This window comes from Phyllostomus discolor, chromosome 5 (assembly GCF_004126475.2).
Source record: "Phyllostomus discolor isolate MPI-MPIP mPhyDis1 chromosome 5, mPhyDis1.pri.v3, whole genome shotgun sequence".
In the NCBI taxonomy this organism is placed as follows: Eukaryota; Metazoa; Chordata; class Mammalia; order Chiroptera; family Phyllostomidae; genus Phyllostomus; species Phyllostomus discolor.
Window position 1 is genome coordinate 49,552,326 of NC_040907.2, and position 21,507 is coordinate 49,573,832.

At 41.5% G+C, this 21,507-nt stretch overlaps 1 protein-coding gene across 1 annotated transcript in view; it reads left to right on the plus strand.

The window, feature by feature from the left end:
* Window positions 1-21,507, plus strand: part of IL12RB2 (interleukin 12 receptor subunit beta 2) — a 61,648-nt gene that overhangs the window by 38,387 nt on the left and 1,754 nt on the right. Inside the window, exons 10-15 of the mRNA XM_028512454.2 lie at window positions 1,854-2,054; window positions 5,658-5,756; window positions 5,847-6,005; window positions 10,368-10,505; window positions 13,777-13,867; window positions 16,690-16,789. Coding sequence (XP_028368255.1) covers window positions 1,854-2,054; window positions 5,658-5,756; window positions 5,847-6,005; window positions 10,368-10,505; window positions 13,777-13,867; window positions 16,690-16,789 — 788 coding nt within the window. The remainder of the gene's footprint in view (window positions 1-1,853; window positions 2,055-5,657; window positions 5,757-5,846; window positions 6,006-10,367; window positions 10,506-13,776; window positions 13,868-16,689; window positions 16,790-21,507) is intronic.

Consider the following 21,507-nt stretch of genomic DNA (forward strand, 5'->3'; position numbering starts at 1 on the left):
CATGGAAAAATAAGGTTAAATGAATAACCAAGAACATTTTGAAAAAAGGAGAGCAAAATGAGAAGGGTAGTTTACCAACCAAATACTCAGACATCACAAAACCTAGTAATATAATCCATGTGTTCTGGTGAAGAAGCTGACCCAACGCAGACCCAATAACGTATAGAACTTGGTGTATGTTAGGAATGGTATCATATTTGAAAAACTGACTCACAATATGGAAAAATAATAAAATTGTTTCCCTTAAAAATAAAAACAACCTTTCAGCTAGATTTGGGAAAAAATTTGAATGTGAAAGGTGAAACCAGAAGTCAATAGGAGAAAATGTGGTTGAGTATCTTGGTGACCCCAGGATGGAAGGATTTCATAAACAACAGTCAAAATGCTCAAACCGTAGTATACATCAAAGTGTTTTTGTGCAACAAATACATTGTAAAGTTGAAAGACTGGAGCAAGATATTTTTAGTGTTGAAGACTGGTGAATGATTAAGATCTAGAATATAAAAGCTATTTCTCACTGATTAAGATCTAGAATATAAAAGCTATTTCCGCAAATCAGAGAGAAGACAGGAAATCCAGAAAAAATTAGCAAAGTATATGAATATGCCATTCACATAAGGGGAAATAGTCAGATGATTAGTAATGCATGAAGAGAAGTCAGTCTCACAAGAAATCAGAAAACGAAAATAAAACCACAATTAAATACCACTGCACATGGACCAGATTGGCAAAAACCAGAAAATACCAAGTGTTGGGAGGAAAATGAAATCTCTCAAAGCTTTTCTTGTTAGAGTGCAACTGATAGGCTATTTTAGCGATCAGCTTGGCCATATTTAGTGAGACATGTAAATCCAGAGACACTCTTACACAGGCACACACGAGGACATGTTTGTGTTTATGTTGATGTAAGAAGATCCAAACCCATAGATAATTTTTTTAAGAGTTTGAGAGAAAATGATATATGCTGGACATAAAGATCTCAAATGCTCTGGAGAGTAACAGTTTTGCAGTTTCTTTTATGTGTTTGAAAGTAAAGAGGGGTCATAAGGAAGATTACATGAAGGTGGGAGACAGCAAAGTAGGGGTTGGATTAGAAGACTATGTGCTTTCTTAAGTGTGGTTATACCTTACTTCTGGGTATTACTTCTGGCATCTCAAAGGTGTGTTAACCTAGATGCATAAGAACAATGGACAGGGCTTGCTTAAAAAACTTACACTTAAGAAGTAGAGGTCATGGTCATGACTACCCACCATGACCTGACCAGTTAGGAAATTATGATAAATTACGGCACCCTGTTTTGTCTCCATTAGTAAAGAGTTGGAGGGAACCTCCTGCTTGTCACTTGGAGACTGGACAAAGAAAGTGTTGAGGCAGCAGTCTAACAGACTAAGCTAAATTTACAGGTAGGAGCAGGATGGATACATCCCAGATACATGTTGAGTGAAAAAAAAAAGAAAAAGCATTAGATCTGCTCTCAATACAGTTTACACAATAACAACTCACAAGCACAAAGCGACACCAATTTTCAAGGATACATATATGTGTAAACAAACATATAAGGTGGATTAGAAGGATGCATGTTACATTCACTAGAGCCAGTACCACTGGAAATGGAAAGTGAAATGAAAGATGAAGGGAAAATAATTCTACAGATACCACTACACAGGGTTCTTGTCCAAGCTGATAATGCCAGTTCTCCCAGAACTGAGAGGTAGGATGAACTTAAACCTGTGAACTTGGAGATCTTAAAAAGAAGTTGGTCCTTCTTAAAGCATTGACAGGATTTGCTGTGTTTTATATCTTTGTCTACAGTGATTTTTGTTTTTGTTCCTCCTCATTTTCCCCTATAAAGGGTTGTTGGCTCCTGGCCAGGTCTCTGCAAACTCAGAGGGCACAGACAACATTATGGTGATGTGGGAGCCTCCTGGGAAAGCTGCCTCCACTGTTCAAGAGTATGTGGTGGAATGGAGGGAGCTGCATCCGGGGGGTGGCGTGCGGCCCTCTCTAAACTGGCTACGGACTCCTCCTTACAATGTGTCCACTTTGATTTCAGGTACTTAATTGTCCACCTTCCTTTGGGAGGTTACTCAATTCACATTCGTTTGAGAAAATTGCAGGTAGGAACCCCAAACCCTGCCTTCCATTACAAGTGGCTACATGAGAAAGAGGGACAGTGATGACCTAGGGGCCTTCAGGACAGCACCTCAGAATATACCACTGCAGCCATAGAAGGCCATCTGGTTGACTAGAAGCTCTGGTATTTATGGAAAATGCATGTGTCTGACACAGTGCCATTACACCTTAAGTGAGTACTTAAACCAGACAAGTGTGGCCGAGAACTAAGTAGTAACCCGTTAGTGTGATGGGCCCCTGACATTTGGGAGTTCATTTCAGTCTCAGAAAAATCAGGTGTAGCAAGAGTTACCACTCCCATGATATAGGTGAGGATACCAGGAGATTTTTCATTCCCAATCAAGTGACTGAGAGCATATTGAAAAGGATTGGAGATAATTTAGGCAAAGTCATTTTTAAGTGTTAAGTTCACAAAGGTGCTGGTTCTACAACCAGACAATCTAAATTTGAGTGCTGGCTCTGTTACTTACTATGTTGCATAATCTAGGGCAAATTAGTTAACTTCTCTGTGCCTCAGTTGACTTATCTGTAAAATGGGGGCTATTGTGTTATTATGAAGACTAACTGAATTAATATAGCGAAAATGTTTGAACAGTGCCTAACATAGTTTAAGTGTTTGATAATTTAGCTATCATCATAATGATTATTTTATGTAATAGAACTAAGACATTAATAGGTTTTCAAGCTCTAAATCCCATAATACGATCATTACACCATGACAATGATTGCACCTGTCCAGGAAAATACACACGCCCTACTTAAGGAAACAAGATTTACACCGATGAAATAAACAGAGCACACCGCATGATAATTACAGAGGATGGTCCTTGATTGTGTGCTTCTTTTATGGTGCAGCTGCTCAGATTTTTAGTGGGTTGTGTTCAGTTCTAATCACTGCACTTAAAGGAAGTACTGCCCAGTAAGAAACAGAGGAAGATGAGCAAGTTACTGGGGTTCTGGACTTTTAATGTGGAAACCGAGAGTTGTGGATGGGGTGGGGTGGTTTGGTGGCTGTTGATGGCTTTGATGTCTACATGAAAAAGAGTAAGTGTCCTTTATTGTTTTGGAGGCTAAAACTGAGGCTTCTGCATGGAAGTTGTAAGAAGGCAGATGCCAGCTCTATGTGGAGAAAGAATTTTCCTTACCTGCCGTGGTCTCTAATAGGACAGTTGATTGTCCCTGGAGTTGTTGCAGTAGAGCCATTTTTTCTTTAGGGTTGTTATGCCCATCAAACCAGATTAAACAGTCCATAGAACAGGCATTTAGTGAACTCTAAACTGCTACAAAATTGTAAATGCTTACTATAAACTGTATTAGGATTTACCCCTGTGGGATAGTTTGAATCATATAGCCCATATAATTCCCTCTTTTTATAAATCTATACAAATGCCATAAAATAGATGAAAAAGAGAATGTCTTCCATATTTAGGAAACTAAAATGTTTTTAAGCATTTTAGAAATATTTATTTGTATAAGATCAGTATAATGGTGAAATGTAATTATTCTCCTACTTGAAAACACCTGGTTAACTGTTAGTTTGTGTTGCTGTTATAATTCAAAAAGGCCCTCTCTGGTCAGTAATACAACTCACTGCCATTGCATTCTCAGCTTCTGGCTGGGGCAAGAGTGGGTTGTTTGGAGTGGGCCAGGATACAGTCCAGCTCCAGGGTTATAGGGTGATGAGACCTAGGTTAGAGATCATCAGTCCTATTCTGTCTATAAAAATGGTTCAGGCTATACAGAGCCACTCCTTTTACAAGTATGTAGACAACACCATGTCTAGAAAACCTTGCCTCATACCTAGGCTATTTGGGTCCCCATTCTGCATGCTCCCTCGTACTTCCTCTAGGATTCTTCCATGTCACTGATCATTTAGTGTTTGCTTTCTCCCATACTTAATAGGTGAAATTAGCTATCTGCAGAAAATCCACCAAAGAGATTAGTTGTAAATGTCAAAACAGAGCCTTTGCCCAAGGTTGCCAGGCAGATATGTATGCATGAGAGTACAAGAAAATGAGCCAGTATTTGGGGCCAGAATGAAGAAATGAAAATTTTAACAATGTGGGCAGTAGCCACTGGGCAGCATGGCTGAGGAACTTTTGAGGTGGGGAGCAGACATGATTCAGGGGTGTTTGTATAAGAATTAGCCAGTAAAACAGGAGTCCTCAAGGTCAGAACCAGGGAACAAGCTTACTGCGGCTTTATGATTTGTGGAAAGGGAAATGTCACCTGAGTTAAGGTGACATGTTTTCTTCCCTCTTCCACTAAAGTAGTCTATCCACAAGAAGAAGCCCATAACTTCTGTCTGATGCAACCATTCCCAAGGCTTCTACCCTGAACTCATGTTTTGCATGGCAAAATGCAACAAAAACATTTGCCTAACGAGCTCACCTGGAACTCTTAAACTTCTACAGAGCACAGTGGTTGGTTGGCACCTTCCACCACTACTGGCAAAACAGCCAGGCACCTGCCCCTGGCAAATAAAATGTGAATCCACATTCCATGTTGCCCATGGAGCTTCAGGGTCTGGATGCCACCCACGAAGAATCTTTGGATTACTAGACTAAGCTGACTATGTCCTTTTCTCCATTTCACTTAGTTCAACTATTAGGTCAAGTAGTTTTCTGGTAGAGCCTATAGGATTTTCTATGTACACTATCATGTCATCTGCAACTAATGACAGTTTTACTTCCTCTTTTCCAATTTGGATGCCTTTTATTTCTTTTCTTGTCTGTTCACTGTGGCTAGTTCTGTCACGGGTCAGGGCACATTTGGGAGGCAACCAGTGTTTCTCTGTCTCTCTTTCTCCCTCCCCTTTCCTCTCTCTCTAAAATTAATTTTTTAAAAATATTTTTAAAATAAAATAAAAACTAGGAAGGAACATTAACATTCCCAGATATCTTCCAAATGTCCCATGCCGTGATGCATCTGAGGCCTACCCGGAACATGCTGGGGAGAGGTAGAGGAGGAGGAACAATGGGTTGGGTTGCACTGAGTGTGCCCTTGTCCGTCACACCCAGATGCGTCGTCCGTGGCTGCCCTGTCAGATCCTGATCAGCTTCTGTGGAATTAGAAGGGCCTTCCAGGTTCTGTGCCTGCAAAATCCCAGCCTCACCTTTTAGTAAAGGGCAAATGATTTATTTGTAGAAGTCAAAGTGTTTTTCTTGACAGAAAGTTTTGTTTCAAAAGTTGTCTGTGTGGTTATATTTAAATCTTTGTTGGCACTGAGCTAGCTTTTTTCTCCTTAATCATGATGACCCTGGGAAGAAACTCAGGTTTGCTAACTTATTCACTATGAGATGAACTTGGGACATGAGGGCTGTGGCTTCCAGGCGTGGATGCCATGGAAAACAGGATGCTGAGATTTTGTAGCTTAGGCCATTCCTTTACCCTCAGTTCAAATTATACTTGAACCATTTTCAAACTAAGAAGAGGCAAGAGATGCCTTGAATACTTATGTATCAGATATTAAAGCAGCTCGTTTAGTGATTCACATGTTGTAAGAACTCCCTTTTCTTTGCAGAGAACATAAAACCCTACATCTGTTATGAAATCCGTGTGCATGCACTCTCGGGGGACCAAGGAGGATGCAGCTCCATCCGGGGTAATTCTAAGCACAAAGGTGAGTCTTGGGAACTTTTGCCAACTTTTGCTTTAGTTTAATGACTTGGATTTGGAGGGTGACAAAAGCCTCCTGTGTTTTACTTTACAGCACCACTGAGTGGGCCCTACATTAATGCCATCACAGAGGAAAAGGGGAACATTCTAATTTCATGGAGTGAAATTCCAGCCCAGGAACAAATGGGCTGCATCCTCCATTACAGGATATACTGGAAGGAACAGGACTCCAGTTCCCAACCTCGACTTTGTGGTATGTGTGAGAAACAAACGCCGTGGGGCCTTTCTTGTTCCTCTGCCAGGAGAACACAAGCGTGTGCATGTGTGCATACACAAAGGGCTGGAATCATGCCTGGCGCTTAGGAGGTGCTCAATAAATATGGTGAAATTAACTGAATAAAGGAAAATAAAAGACATCTAAACACATACACACAGTTACTAAATACATGTCATGTGCCAAGCAAGTTAAAAAAATGAAAATAATGGACTATGCTCTTGAGGAGCTTACTTATATGGGGAGACAGCACTGCAAGAAGCAATAAGGGCACATACCTTAGTAGAGCTTTATAGACCCGTGAGGTTTGCAAGGAATGCATTTTGGGAAACTTTTTTTTTAAAGATTTTATTTATTTACTTATTTATTTATTTTTAGAGAGGGAAGGGAGAGAGAGAGAGAGAGAGAGAGAAACATCAATGTGGGGTTGCTGGGGGTCATGGCCTGCAACCCAGGCATGTACCCTGACTGGGAATCGAACCTGCGACGCTTTGGTTTGCAGCCCACGCTCAATCCACTGAGCTATGCCAGCCAGGGCCTTTTGGGAAACTTTTGAGTCCCCGTGTTTGCAATTATCATTGTAGCATATTATTTCTTCTCAAAATGGATAAAACACAATATAGTTTAAGTAATTCCTTATCACCTACAATTATTCTATGACTCAAGCAATTAAAATAAATTCTGGCTGGAACATTATCTCAAATGACTTCATGGATCACTCATTTATAGTAGCTCCAAGACACTTGGCAGATTTGATGTTCTAACTTTGATTTATTCAGAATTTTCTCTTTTTTTCCTTGGCTTGCCCTTCTTTTTATTTGATAGGCATCTTGCTTTTTTTTAGGAGAATTTATCATAAAGAAGCATCATTTTTGTTCCTTTATGAGAGCTAGTGGGTCAGGGAGAAGGTAACAGAGCCATCCCAAGATGTGGGTGCTAGGGTACTGCCTGCAGACTGATTCTGCGTGGGGAAATTTAAGAGTTGGTCCTGTCTCGTGACCTGAGAAGACCTGCAGTGTTGCTTTTCTAAGTTGTGGCTTTTGAAGCTAGTTACTTTTTTACTACATAAATAATACTGCATGTGATAAAAACATTCAAATAGTTTGATAAGACACAAAATTGAAATGATCCCTTCATTTATATGTAGGCTCTTACCAGTTCTTTGTGTGCTCATCCAGAAAAAATTGATACATATCCAAGCATATATTTGGATAATTATCTGTATTCTGAGCTTCACCTTGCTTTTACTTCTTAATACCACTGGAGATCTTTCCATATCAGTCCATATGGATTTGCTTCATCCTCTTTAACAGCTGTCTTCCATTATAAGACCTCATAATCATTCACTTAACATTCACCGTTGGTAAACAGCATGTATTATTGAACTGAACTGCTTCCCTTGGCCTGTCAGGGTAAGCCAGTTCCGATGAACACCCCAAAAGGTGACAAATCAATTGACCTCTTCCTGAGCCATTTTAAATTCTTCATGTGGAATTTGCTCCTCTCCATTTCTCAATTTTCATTTTGGCAGAGTTTAAACTGAGATGCCTATTTATGACCAGACAGATTAACATGGTCATTTGGTTCTTAAAGCTGCTCTTGTAGATACAGAAGAAAAATCTACTTTAGTTTGCCACAAATTTGATGAATCTAAGTCTATATAAGGATGTTTTAAAATATGTCACAAGGGGAGGAGGCCCAGATTCAAAGTCCTATTTTATACTGGCTTAGATTAAATTTTCCTATTATTCATTAAGCACTTACTGATGGGTAAGACCCATTCCTTCTCTTCACAGAGTTCACAGTCTATTCCAGGAGATGGAAAAGTACACAAAAGTGATGTAACTGCTCTAATCAAGGACTGACAACTAGCTATTGCATTTGACAGCCAGAAATCCCAGGTGATTCACAGGTGCAGCTTCTGGAGAGTGATAGAGGGCAGTAGGCTGAAGGAGAAAGACATCAGGAGAGAGAGGCCCCACTCCACAAAAGCTAGATGGAGTTCCATGGGGGTGGGGGGGGCTGTCTTACATGTCTTGTGGCACCACCCAGAGGGACAGCACGTGGGAGCTCAGTAGGAGCACTTAGCCCTGCCTGGGCAGAAGAGGGGCATAGAACTAGGATGGGGCTAGGGCCTGTGCCTATTAGTACATTCCACAGGTAATTCTGGTATCCAGCCTCTCCTCTGCAAGTTTTCTGATACTCACATGTACTGATGGCAAGTGCATTCTCTGCGGGTGCACACATTGTGCTTTGTTACCACTTGGCTGCTTTTGCCCACAGACTCTAAGCATCATGAGGACAGACACCATGGCAATTTGCTCACTATTGTCTCCAGTGTACTTACAATACAGCCAGGCATACAGTAGGTTCTTAATAAAAACAGTATTTGTTGAATAGCAAATGGGTGATTAAAATCCTGCATTTTGCTAAACAAATGTAGATTGTTAGGGAAAAAAACTAATTTTCAGTAATAATGTGGCTGTTTTGCCTGATACCACTTGGTCTTCTTATCCACTGCCGGTCTGAACATTGGCAACTACCACGTCCTCCTGAGCTGGCGCCCTTGTCCTTTAACCACCCTGAGCCTAAAGTTTCAGGGGGCCAAGGAGTTAATGGCCCCTTTATCTGTGCCTGAGATCACAGCTCAGACCCAGGCAGCAAAACCGGTATTTCCTGCATGATTTCTTTCTCCCATTACTCAACCCAAGCTATTTTGCCAACCAGACTGCTGACACCGTCATCCTCCTTACTGCTCCCCGCCATAAAGTTTCTATTTTTATTCTTTGAATACGCATATGTGTATGTGAGCCTATGTATAAATTTTTTGGCCCCACACACCATTCACATTTCTTCTCTTCTGTTCCAGCATCTGTCTCATTTCACTCCCAGAGCTCAGGAAGGCATGCCTCACACAGTGCAATGGTTGACTCCCAGATGCTCGTTGATGCTTCGTTGCAGCAAGATGAGCAGGAGGTTGCTCCAAAATTAATTTTTTAATCCCCTGAAAAAGGAATAAGAAAAGAGATTTTTTTAGTTGAATCACATAGCTTACATCTGTGCAAGCAATTTCATCAGGTTAGAGTAGGCTCGGGAATTTTCCACATGGTACTTTTCTCAACAAGATGTAAAATGCAGAAGTTGCTCTGATAGTCACAGCTCTTACATAGTCTGCCCCAACCTCTGCCGCTTTGGGTGGAGTGGATGTAAGATTGCAGGGCTCCATCATGCTGGTCCCCCATAGTAAGCAGGGGTGGGAAGTGTACGGGGTCTCTTTTCTCCACTAACTGGTGAACTCTGTGAGGCATTCTGTGCCTTTGTACACTTGATGCCTTGTCCAGAGCAGACACTCAGTAAATATTTGTGACTGTTGAAATATCAATAATTTGAGCAAACAGGGTCATTGTCTGACTTGCACTGGGGTTTGAGAGCCAGTGAGTGATGCTGAGGCACAGGGTGCTGGGTTCTGGTGTCCACTCTGACGGCCAGCACAGGTGCAAGTCTGCTGAGCAAGCCGGTGGGCTGCTCCTGCCGAAGCCTTCATTTTATAGTCCCTGACCCTCCTGCGAGGCTACTCCAAACTTGCACCTGGAAGATCACTGGAGGGGAAGATCACTGGAGGGGAAGATTGCCTGTGCACCAAAGGCTCCCAACACTCATGTTTCCTGGAGAAAAACAGCATCAGTGCATTGTGCTGAAAAACAACATCTTCCATGCTGAGGATATGCAAGGATGTTGAGAGCATAAGGAACTGATGATTTTGGCTTCAACTGCCAAAATAACTCTAATCCTGAGTACTATTGCTCTAGAGTTTAGATTTTATGTGAAATTGTAGCAGATGGTCATATTAAACCCACAAAGCCCAATACACAGAGCCTACAAAAAAGTAGAAAATCAGGATTAATAACTGTTGGTTAAATATCCGTTTTATTGCTAAACTTATCTTTCTTAAAAATTCCATTGAGAGCAATTTATACATTTAATTTCCTCCCCCAAAGTTCTCAAATATACCTGGTAAATGCCAGAAACATTATAGGAAATAAAAAATGAGTTAACTACAGCTAAATACTTTCAAAAGCAAAATGATAAACATTTTGTTAAAAGATTGTACCACAAGAAAAAATATGTAATTCTTTTGATATGCTGAGAAGTGAGGCCTCCATTGATGGCAATGGCTGGGGCCTACTAAAGTATTAAGTAATTAAGACTATTTTAAAATATATATGTGCTTTTCTTGTTCTAATTAAATGAAGAATTAATAAATAAAAATGAGTAAGAACCCATACTCAAATATTTCGTATAATATGTAGCTTTCTTTTTTTATCTTCATCTTCCTTTCAGAAATTCCCTATAGGGTCTCTCCCAACTCACACGCAGTGAACAGCCTGCAGCCCAGAGTGAGATACGTCCTGTGGATGACAGCTCTAACAGCCGCTGGCGAGAGCCCCCGTGGAAAAGAGAAGGAGTTTTGTCTGCAGGGTAAGAAGCAGCCATGGAGATGGAGAGTCCACCCTGGACTCCCACACAGGTGTACAGTCCCACTGCCTTTGGCATGGAGATGATCAGATTTTCTTTAATTTGCTCATAACTTTTTTACTGCTACACCTTTGCACTTGCTGTTTCCTCTAACTGGACTGCCCTACCATGGTGTTGTCTACTTGGAGACAGTGTCTACTCATTTTTCAAAACTCGGTGGAAATGTTTCCTCCTTCAGGAAGCATTTCCAAATTCACCTCCATATTTCCCTCATAATGCACTACATTTGACTGATATTCAAAACTCTAAATCCAATAGGCAGGGACTGACATCCGTTTATCTCTGTCTTCAAGGTCTAAAATGGTGCCCAACACTTAGCACTTGTTCACTGAATATCTGTTTATTGGATAATGAGAATAATCTCAACAATAACAATAGCAGCTATTGCAGTCAGATAGTTATGTACCCATCATTGTGTTATGTGCTTCTATAACATAGGAGGGGCCCCCCTAAAAAAAAAACAAAAGTGGATTATCTTCTGAATAGCGGGTCTCTTGTAGTACAGGCTTCCCCATTAGGTGAGTGTTTTAGGAACCCATCCATGTCAGTGTACCAGCTGGTGTTATTGTGAGAGGCTGCATTTGGCTTCAGTGAATTATTTTGAGGACTCTTTCAATGTGTTTGCCCATTTCATGATGGGTGATTTACGAGCTCACCTGCCCACACTGTGCTGAGTGTTCAGCAATTTTTGACCAAAAAATGACATAACTCCTGTGCCCCACCCTATTTACTCAGTCTCTCCCTGAGCAATTTTTTTTTGTTTCTACGGATGAAGAAAGTCCTCAAAGGGAAATGTTTTTACTGATGTGGAAGAGGCAAAACAAAAAACAAGAGAAGCACTAAAAGGCATCAAAACTGGCAAGCTCTAAAACTGTTTTGCTCAAAATGAGCAATGAAAAAAAGGCTCGATAGGTGAATTGCATCAAATGGAGAGTACTCTGGAGGTGACTGAAGTTTAAACATGGAAGAATAAATACACAATTTTATATAAGGAAATTCCAGGGCCTTTTGGGTCCCCCCTCATATTAGTTTGCCAGGGCTCCTGTAACGAAGTACCGCAAACTGGGTGGCTTAAACAATAGAAATTTATTTTCTCACAGTTTGGAGGCTAGAAGTCCAAGATCAAGGTATCAGCAGAGTTAGTCTCTTCTGAGGGCTATGAAATAACCTATTTTATGCCTCTCACCTTGAGTCTGGTGGCTATCTTTGGCGTTCCTATGCTTGTGAATCTCTGCTTTCATCTTCACATTGAGTTTTCCTTGTATGCCAGTGTGTTCAAATTTCCCCTCTTTATATGAACACCAGTCATATTGGAGGAGAGGTCACCCTACTGCAGTCTGACTCATCTTAACTAATTACATCTGCGAAGACCCTACTTCCAAATGAGGTCACTTTTTGAGGTACTGGAGGTTAGAACTTCAATATATGAATTTGGGGGGTGAGAGGACACAATTCACCCTACATAGCACATACTTCCTCCACTCATTTAGTCTTGCCCACATCCATGTGAAGTGCCTGCTTTACATAATTACACCTGGTCACTACCAGGAGCTCAATATGGAGCAGATAAAGGAATGAGGTGTTTTACAAGTGTAAGGCAGAAAAATCACCCAAGGTCATTGAGGTGGTAAACAGCAGAGGTACAAATCAAGCAGATTTGAGTTACTTAAGTTACGCCGTCCTCTCTGGCAGCACTAGTTTGCATTTGCTCCAAGGGTGGAACAAGCCGTTCTTGCTTTGTCACGTGGAGTATCAAGTTGATCATTCAGTACTTTGCTGTTCTATGCCAAGCAGTTCTCCACTGGGGAAACTGAAAAACCCTCTTTTCCTCTCCCAGCTACTCCTGTGAAAGTTAACTTGCAAGCAATTAATTAGATTAAGAGCTCAGCCTCTTTCTACTGGTGGTACTCCAGACTGTCCCAACTGCCCAGCAAGGAAGGCAGACGCTGAAGAAATGTCAGATCGTGCTGATTGTATGGGGTGGTAACAAGGCTGCCCGCTCCAACTCCCCCGTTCAGTCCCGATAACACACCTCTCAGTGAGCCCAGCAGGTCTCCGGCCCCTAGTTCCCCATGCTCACCTGTGCTCCCAGCCTGTCCTTCATTCTACCAGAAGAATCTTTCTGCAAGACCCTCAGGGCTGACATTTTGCTTCTTGTTGCAACCCATCAAGTGGTTCCCCAAGGGCTTCAAGCTTGAATTCAAACTGCTTGGTTACCAGGCCCTACATGATCTGGTCCTGTTCACCCATTCTGCTTCATCCTCTGCCTCACTCTCCTCATTTACACTCAAAAGCAAGACCAGGCTACCTGTAGTCACCTGAAAGTGCTGTGCTGTTTCTTCCTCCCACTCCTTTGCATAGTTCTCTGTCTAGTTTGTGCTTCCCTAATTTGTCTGCTTAGCCAACTCCTATTGACCCAACTCTAAACTTTTAATGTCATGCCTTGAGAAACCTTCCTGAACTGTAAATGAGGTCAGATCCCATGCTGTTCTCTGCGACAGGACCTCATACATGCTTGTTTTTACAATTGTTTACATGGGCTACACTCGTGACTTCTGGAGACAGCAGAGCCCAAGTCCTATTCATCTTCGCATCTCAGCACCTTATAGGGCCTGGTACATGGTTAATAATGAATACTGGGTGAATTAATGGATAATTCTGACATGTGGCAAAATAAATGTTCATAGGAAGAAATCAAAACAATTTCAAAGATCCTAGTTAGATAGAGGGTTGGTTAATCCAATGGTTTGGTAAAATTACTAGTTACTGTTTCTTGCAGGCCTGGTCTGTTCAGATAGATACATTGCCTTGTGCTTTAACTACACTGTCTCTAACCTCACAGCAACCTGCAGGTAGACATCATCATTCACCTTTTACAGACCAAGAACAGGTCCTCAGGTGACATCGCAGTCAGTGGAAGATCCAGCACCAGGACTCAGGGCTCCCCGTTCACAGCCCGTGCCTTATGTGCCACAGCCCTTATCCTCCCACCCACTGGAGCAAGGAGCCCTCGCAGGGCTGATGCTCCTCTCAGCTATAGAATTGGCTCCCCGAGGGCCCCTTCTCCTCAAATGAATGGATAGAAATGAGTTGGCCTTTTCCTGGGCCCAGCTACCCAGGAGCTGTGGGTCGGGCTCAGAGGGCTCACACGGTAGTCAGTACTTTGAAATGTTCATTGAGGGTATCCCAGTCACGGGGTTTGCTCTCTCTTCAGGTAAAGCCAGTTGGAGCACATTTATGGTCCTGAGCATTTGCGCTGCTGTCATCGTTGTGAGCATTTTCTCAATGTGTTACTCCCGGCAAAAGTGAGTTGGGTACACCTGCCAATTTTGGTAAAAATAATTTTTAAATGATAATTGCTGTGGTTGCTATGAGTCCAAGAAATGGATGCTCTCATACATGGCTGGTGGCAGAGCAAATTTATTCAGCATTTTGGAGTGACAATATATGTTAAATCTTTATTCTACCATAGCAATTCCTATTTAGAAATTTATTCTAAGTACATCATAGAGGCATGTGGCTATTTGATGTCAAATATGTTCACTAAAGTGTTGTTCATAAAAGGAAAAATAATTTGAAACAACACAAATGCCCGATGATATGGGAGTAACTAAATTATATCTTATGCTATAGCAATATTATGCATCCATTAAAATGTAGAATAAAATTTAAATATGAATATTTGCTATATTACATTTTAAAAAGCACCTTGCAAAATAATATGTACTTCCATTTTTAAAAAAATATTTTATTAGCCCTGGCTGGCATAGCTCAGTGGTTTGAGTGCAGGCTGTGAACCAAAGTGTCGCAGGTTTGATTCCCAGTCAGGGCACGTGCCTGGGTTGCAGGCCATGACCCCCAGCAACTGCACATTGATGTTTCTCTCTCTCTCTTTCCCTCCCTTCCTTCTCTAAAAATAAATAAAATCTTTTAAAAATTTAAAAAAAAGGTTTTATTTATTTTTAGAGGGGAAGGGAGGAAGAAAGGGAGAAAAACATCAATGTGTGGTTGCCCCTCATGTGTCCCCTACTCAGGACCTGGCCCACAACCCAGGCATGTGCCCTGACTAGGAATTGAACCAGTGACCCCTTGCTTCACAGGCTGGCACTCAATCCACTGAGCCACACCAGCCACGGCTGTACTTCCATTTTTTAAAAAATAGTACATACACACATACACACAAATACACATACAAGATATTATCAGTCATCATTAAGTTTGGTTGTATGTGAGTTTTATAGCCCAAATAATGTGACAAACTAGCTAACAGTTTCCCATCCAAGTAAGGGAAGTCAACTAAGTAAGGCCTCATGTTAGCTCCATAGTTTTTGGGACCTGGGTTCCTTGCACTTCCTGCTCCATTATGCTGATCCTGGCTTCCATCAGTCTCCCCTCTTGGTCCAGTGGCTGCAGGAATTACAGCCATCATGCACCCACTGTACCACCACAGGGACAGAGAAGGCGCCCACACCCCCCTTTCCAGTACATGTTACATGAAGAAGTCACACAAAATACTGTTGATTAGATCTCACGGCCAGAACTTGGTGAGGTGGGGAGGTTTAAAATTGTGGCCTTATAGCTGGGTTCATGATCGTCCCAATAAATTAGGGTGCTCTTTCTTCAGATGGGAAAAAAAAAACAGGTATTGGGTGGCAATTAACACTTTCTGCCCCCAAGATATACACCACAAGATTAATGGTGGTTATATCAAAGAATAAAATCATAGGTGATTTTAGTGCTTTCTATTTAATTGTATTTTCTAAAATTTTTAAAACATGCATTACTTAATAAGAGGGAATTTTTTAAAATGAAGTAGTTCTTCAGTACAAAGTTTTCTTCAGATGTTGTGTAAAGTAAGAGCAGAGGTAAAAATAAAATTAGCTCAAAGTCATTCTACTAGGCACTGAACTTGTCTGAAAGGCTTTACATTTATTGAAGCTCCCATGTGTGACAGATACTTCAAAGCAGAGCTCTCTTTAGGTAGATTTTGAAGTTAAACTAAAAAGGCGTTGACTATGATCACATACATCCTCTTCAGGGAAATAGTATCAGTCAGGGTCAAGGCTTCCGCTGTTAAAAGAAAAAGAAAAAAGAAGTCTCAAAAGCAGTGGCTTTAATAAAAGAGTTTATTCCTCTTCCATGTAAGAGGTTAAGTCATCCAGGTTGGTTGGCAGCTCTGCTCCACACAGTCATTTAGGGACCCAGTTTTATTCCATGTTATTGGCCCACCATCCTTTGGGCACTGTCCTCGATCCATATGAAGTCACAGGTACCTCTGCTCATGATTCTTTGGAGAAAAACTAGCCAGGTGGCCACCTCTCCTGTTTCAAAGAGCTAAACACATCCCAGAAGCTTACCATTCTTATTAAACAGCAAAGCTTATTAAAGCCAAGGATTTAATGATGTTTCATATTGGTCTTGAATATTTAAAATATAGTGATGATATTTCAGCCACATGCACATATAAGAAACATTTTTTAGAATTTTCCCCATCCACATCATAAAATATAAACTCATTTAAAAAATATTTTTAAAAACCTAGAGATGTAGGAAAAAAGACCTACATTTCCTCTGATCACCAAACACAAGTACTGTTAACAGTTTGAATGTTTTTCCATGGTATTTTTTCTTGGCCTTTTTTTTTTGCAAGGTTTATATTCAAGGTATTTATATCATTTGTATCCGGCTTGTTATTTTTACTTTTAGCACAATAATGTCCTTGTCATTACAAACTTTTTATAGACATTGTAATTAAGTAAATGGCAAGCTCCCAAGGGTAGGGACCATGCCTCCCTGTTTGCTGTCCTGTCCCAGCACTGTGCTGGTCACGCATTAGGGAATGTTGAACAGTTGCATGGCTGGATGGTGACAGCTACACATTACATTGATCAAAAATTCCATAGTCTTCTTAGCAAACCCCAAGTGACTGCATCACAACTCTTTGTCATCTATCTGCACGTCACAGAAAGCTAGCCCCTCCTTTGGTGATGTGCCATCCTTCTCCTTCAGTGTTCGCATTTCACTCATTTGCATAGCCCTACACTGAATAGCCCCTACACTGGAGTCACTGCACCAGGAACCTGTGCTTCCACACTTAACCAGGTGGCATTGTTTTCTTTATCTATAGGCTATCTGCCCTCCTTTCAGGCCTCAGACCTCAGTGGTGTAGCAGACAAATTCCAGACCCAGCGAACAGCACGTGGGCCAAGAAATATCTCATTGTGGAGGTAAGGTGTAAAGCCTTAGCGGCCACCCCTTGATGGGGTTCGAGACATCTGCGCATCTAAGTTTCCCCTGGTGGTTAGGAGGAAACCTGGGTACTAAGAGCCTATGAATAAAGTGAGGTCATTCACGCTAGGTTATCATTTGAGTCATTACTCCCATGTCCAGGGATTTTCTGAAGTTTATGACCCAAAGACTCAGAGTCATAGCTTTTCATTTCTCACTATGCCTTGCCCCCCTTCTCACCTTGATTTACTTTGAGAAATTGAAAAACAATTATTTTTGTTGTTTATGCAGCCCTAGGCTGAGCACTGACTCATTTGAATTCAAAAGAACTGGAGCTTTACCCACGATGTTCTCAGCCCCCTCGTCTGAGCACAGAACAGAGAAATAGAACCCAGATTATTTTGGTTTTGGCAGGAAGCCAGTAAGCCATCCTACCATGTATGGAAAAGGTTCTAAAGGAGAGGTTGCTGAGCTGGCAGATGAGAGAGCAAGAATAAAGGAAGCTGAGAGAGCTGCTCCTGTGCAGTCTGAGGAGGTTAGAAGAGCTCACAGTGGGCAAGATGGTCCATCTCTGGGGGAAGGTTTGGAAGCTGAAGGCATCTGAATATGGAACAAGGCTGCGTTTATGGAAAGCAGAGGGGAGTAAAGTCGTATGCCACTATTCTTCCCAGGCCTAGGCCATTGGCAACCCCACATTCCCTTAACCCCACTTTGTAGCCCTTCTCCTGCAAGATTCTTCTCTTCAAATGCCCAGTGCATTCTATTATCCACATCCTTCCTCAGCCAGAAGCCAGCGGTACCAGCCACTACTCAGGTAAGGAGCTCGTCTCAGCTATGTCTGCCTCAGCAGGAATTCAAGTCCTGGCAGTTCAGTGCCTTTGAAACAGTACTTGGATGCAAACCCGACCTCTGCCCCTTACTATGTGGATGACCCTTGGGCAACTTGCCTGACATCTACACCCTAATTTCATTCTCTGTGAAGTAGGAATTCACAACATCTCCCATATATATTGTTGTGAGGATTAAGAAAGATGCCATGTAGAGTACATGGCTCATACAAGGCAAAGATCATTCACTTTCTTCTTAGGAAGACTCGTACTTGATGTCTCCTTCTGTCTATTGAGGGGTTTTGTTACTGTTAAGTTACAATAGCAAGAATAGTAATAATAGCTATTATTACTATTAAGGGCTGGGAACATATATATGATCTAGATATATTGTATATATTATGTATCTGCATGATATACAATTATGTTATATAATTTTATTATACATCTATGTTTATATACATTTATATAATTTTATATATGCCAAGCACTTTAAAAAATGTCTCCATACAGTACAGCTTTATGAACTTGTACTATAATCCTCATTTTTGCGATGAGAAAACTCAGGCATAGAGGACTAAGTAACTCGCCCAACATTAGTCAGCTGGTGAATGGTGAGTCCTGAATTCACATAGATGCAGGATGTGCCATCTGCCATTATACTACACATTCTAAAAAACCTTTAAGCACAGAGTATAACAGGAGTCTTTCCGAAAGTCAATGTCTCTGAGCTGAAGAGACTAAAGAGGGCCCTCCCTTCATGGCAATATTATAATGACCTGTGGGGACCCACTGCCTGTGTTAGAGGGGATTCAAGTGCTAGGAATTGAACCAGTTAGCTTTAAGGTCTCTTTCTTCCAATGCTGAGATTCTACAGTCCCATGTCCTAAAACAGCAATCTCAGCCTTTTTCACCTCATGGCACACATAAATTAATTACTAAAATTTTGTGGCATAGGTGCTGTCAGGGTAGTTTAGTTGGTGAGAGCATCATCTGAATATCCCAAGGTTGTGGGTTCAATCCCTGGTCATGACACATACAAGAATCAACCAATGAATGTATAAATAAGTGGAACAACAAATTGAGTTTTGTCTCTTCCCCTCTCCCTCTCTCTAAAATCAATAAATACAAAATTTTTTAAAGATTTTATTTATTTTCAGAGAGGGAAGGGAGGGAGAAACAGAGAGAAAGAGAAACATCAATGTGCGGTTGCTGGGGGCCATGGCCTGCAACCCAGGCATATGCCCTGACTGGGAATCGAACCTGTGATGCTTTGGTTTGCAGCCCATGCTTAATCCACTGAACTATGCCAGCCAGGGCTAATAAATACATTTTTTTTTAAATTAGGGTTAGAGAGTTCTGTAGCACAGCAAAAAACAATTTTTTGCCAATCTGACAAAAAATAGGTATAATTTTTATTTATTCACACTGGACAGCTATTATTGTGTTGGCTGTTGTCATTTTTTATTTGACAAATCAAGGGAAAAGAGGTCAGTGCCCCTCACTAAACAGTCAGGTATTGCACACTTTAACAATTTTTGTGGTACACCATTGTGCCTGCCATGACACACCAGTTGAAAAATCACTGACCTAGAAACCTGAACTAGCACTCTGGGTCTGCCCCAGACACCTGGCAGCTTCCAAGTCGGCAGCTTTGACGTCATGGGCTCCATTTGCTTCTGCCTGGGCATGACAGGGGACCTTAAAAAGCCTAGAAGAAATGCTAAGAAAGACACGCAAAGGGTTAGAGAAAATAACACAGGGAAAAGGTAAGAGAAGTTGCCACACATATGCCCTAAGTTGTATAAATATGTTCCTTAGAGCATTATACATAGAAGCCAAAAATTGGGCATAATGTAACCTGCTACCAGGAGGTGAGGTTGAACATTTTGAATATATCCATACAATAGGATATCATGCAACTATTTTTTAAAAATCTATATATGTCTAAAAGCCTCTAAGATATTTAAAAATGAAAAAAAAGGAAAGTCTGTAACAGTTTCTAAAGTGGGTTCTTATTTGTATAAAAAGGAGGGAGACTTTATATACACACGCCCCCCTGGGAGCCTACATATGAACCTGATCATCGGGGTTACCTTTGGGGCAGGGGTTGGAGATAGGAGGGCCATTTAATTTTCATTATAAATTTCCTTTAAACTTTTTTTAGTTTTTTCATTCAATTTTTTAATTATTTTTTTCTATTTTTTTATTTTAATCATTGTTCAAGTAGTTTTCTCCCTTTTACTCCCATTCCAGCCCACCCACCAAACCCTCCCCACTTCCCTCCCATTACCACCCTCCCCCTAGTTTTTCTCCATGTGTCCTTTAAATTTATTCCTGTTCCTTTAAACTTTTAAAATTTCTTTAAAAACTATGTGCATGCTTTAAAAAAAAAATAACTGGTAAATTAGAAAATTTAAAACATTTAGCTTCAACATGGCATCTGCGAAGAAGGCCTTGAGGCAGCCTCAGAACCCAGGTCACGTGACCCTTACGGTGAGCAAACTGGTGTTAAAGGCCAAACTGCTCTCCTGGTGACAGGCCAGGGCAGACATCAGAACCACAACAGTCCTTCAACTCCAACAAAAGGTTTTCTGTTTTCAGGCCTTATGTGCCCTTCCCATCTTAGATGTAGCTAAAAAAATCATGTGTCTTAAAGCTCTGGAGGAAAAAGCCACATCATGAAGGGAATCACCAGAATATTGTAAAGGCTTAAAATAGTGTCCACGAGTTACCTGAGCCAATAGCACTCTAAGAGGCCTGGTCCCAGGACTTGTCTGCCAGAGCACCTACTTCATAAAAGCTTAGAGGAACGGCCTCTATCAGTACTGCCAAAGCTTTCAAGAAGGCAGAGTGAACACCTCACCTTGTGGTAAGGAGCCATTTCCACACCCCATGTCCTCTCTCACATCTGTGATAGCAGCACTGGGAGCTTGCTTCCCAGAGCCGCCAGCCATGTTCCAAGCCACTCCCCCATGCCAGGGACAGCCTGGACAGCAATTGGGAAGAGTAGGCTCCCAAGAGAGGCACATGCACATACCCTCTAGCTTGTGGGCCCTTTGTGGAAGGCTGTCCTGAGACAGCACCATCATTCACTTTTTGGAAACTTATGCTTGAGGAAAGGCAAGGGACATCAGAGCCAATCCGGACCAAATCACTCTTGCACCATTTGATGTTGATGGATGAGGGAATCAAAGCCCAGAGAGGTTGTTTTCCCGAGCTGTAAGGTGTCAGAGTTGGAACTAGTCCTGAGGATTCACCCTGTCCCAAGGCTATTTTTTATTAACCTATGCCTGCCTCCCTTAAAACATGGTCCCTGCTCGCAGGTGGTTTATGGACATATTTAAAAAGTGTGTCATTACACAGTACAGTGTGACAAGAACTGGCAGTTGCTTTGCTGCTGTAGTTTTCAGCAGAGGGAACAGTCACTAGGGGCTTCAGAAACGAGGAAAGTGGCAAGCAGGGGATGGTGCAGCAAATATAAGTGGGTGGAAGCTGGCAGTGGGAGAAAAGTATGGTGGCACAGAGAAAAAAGTGTGTTAAGACCAGGATGGTGTGCCTGAAATAATTTCTGAACAAAAACATGAGTGGAGGAAGGTGCAGGAACCTGATTGTCAAGGTAAGGGCTAAAAACTTGACTGCTTATGTAAGCCTCAGACCTTAAAGGCAGGGGAGCTTTGCCTTTGTAAGATCAGTCAGTATGAAAGATAGTTTCCAGGATGTGAGGAGAGTCCAAGAAAGCAAAGAAATGTTAATCAAGTGCTTGGACTTGGGCTCAGGAATCAGCATCAGGTTTGGAAAGCAGGGGTGACATTGAAGAGTTGGTAATCAATGTGCTGTTGAGAAAATAAGCAAGAGGAGTAACAGACAAAATTAGATAGAGGGGGAAA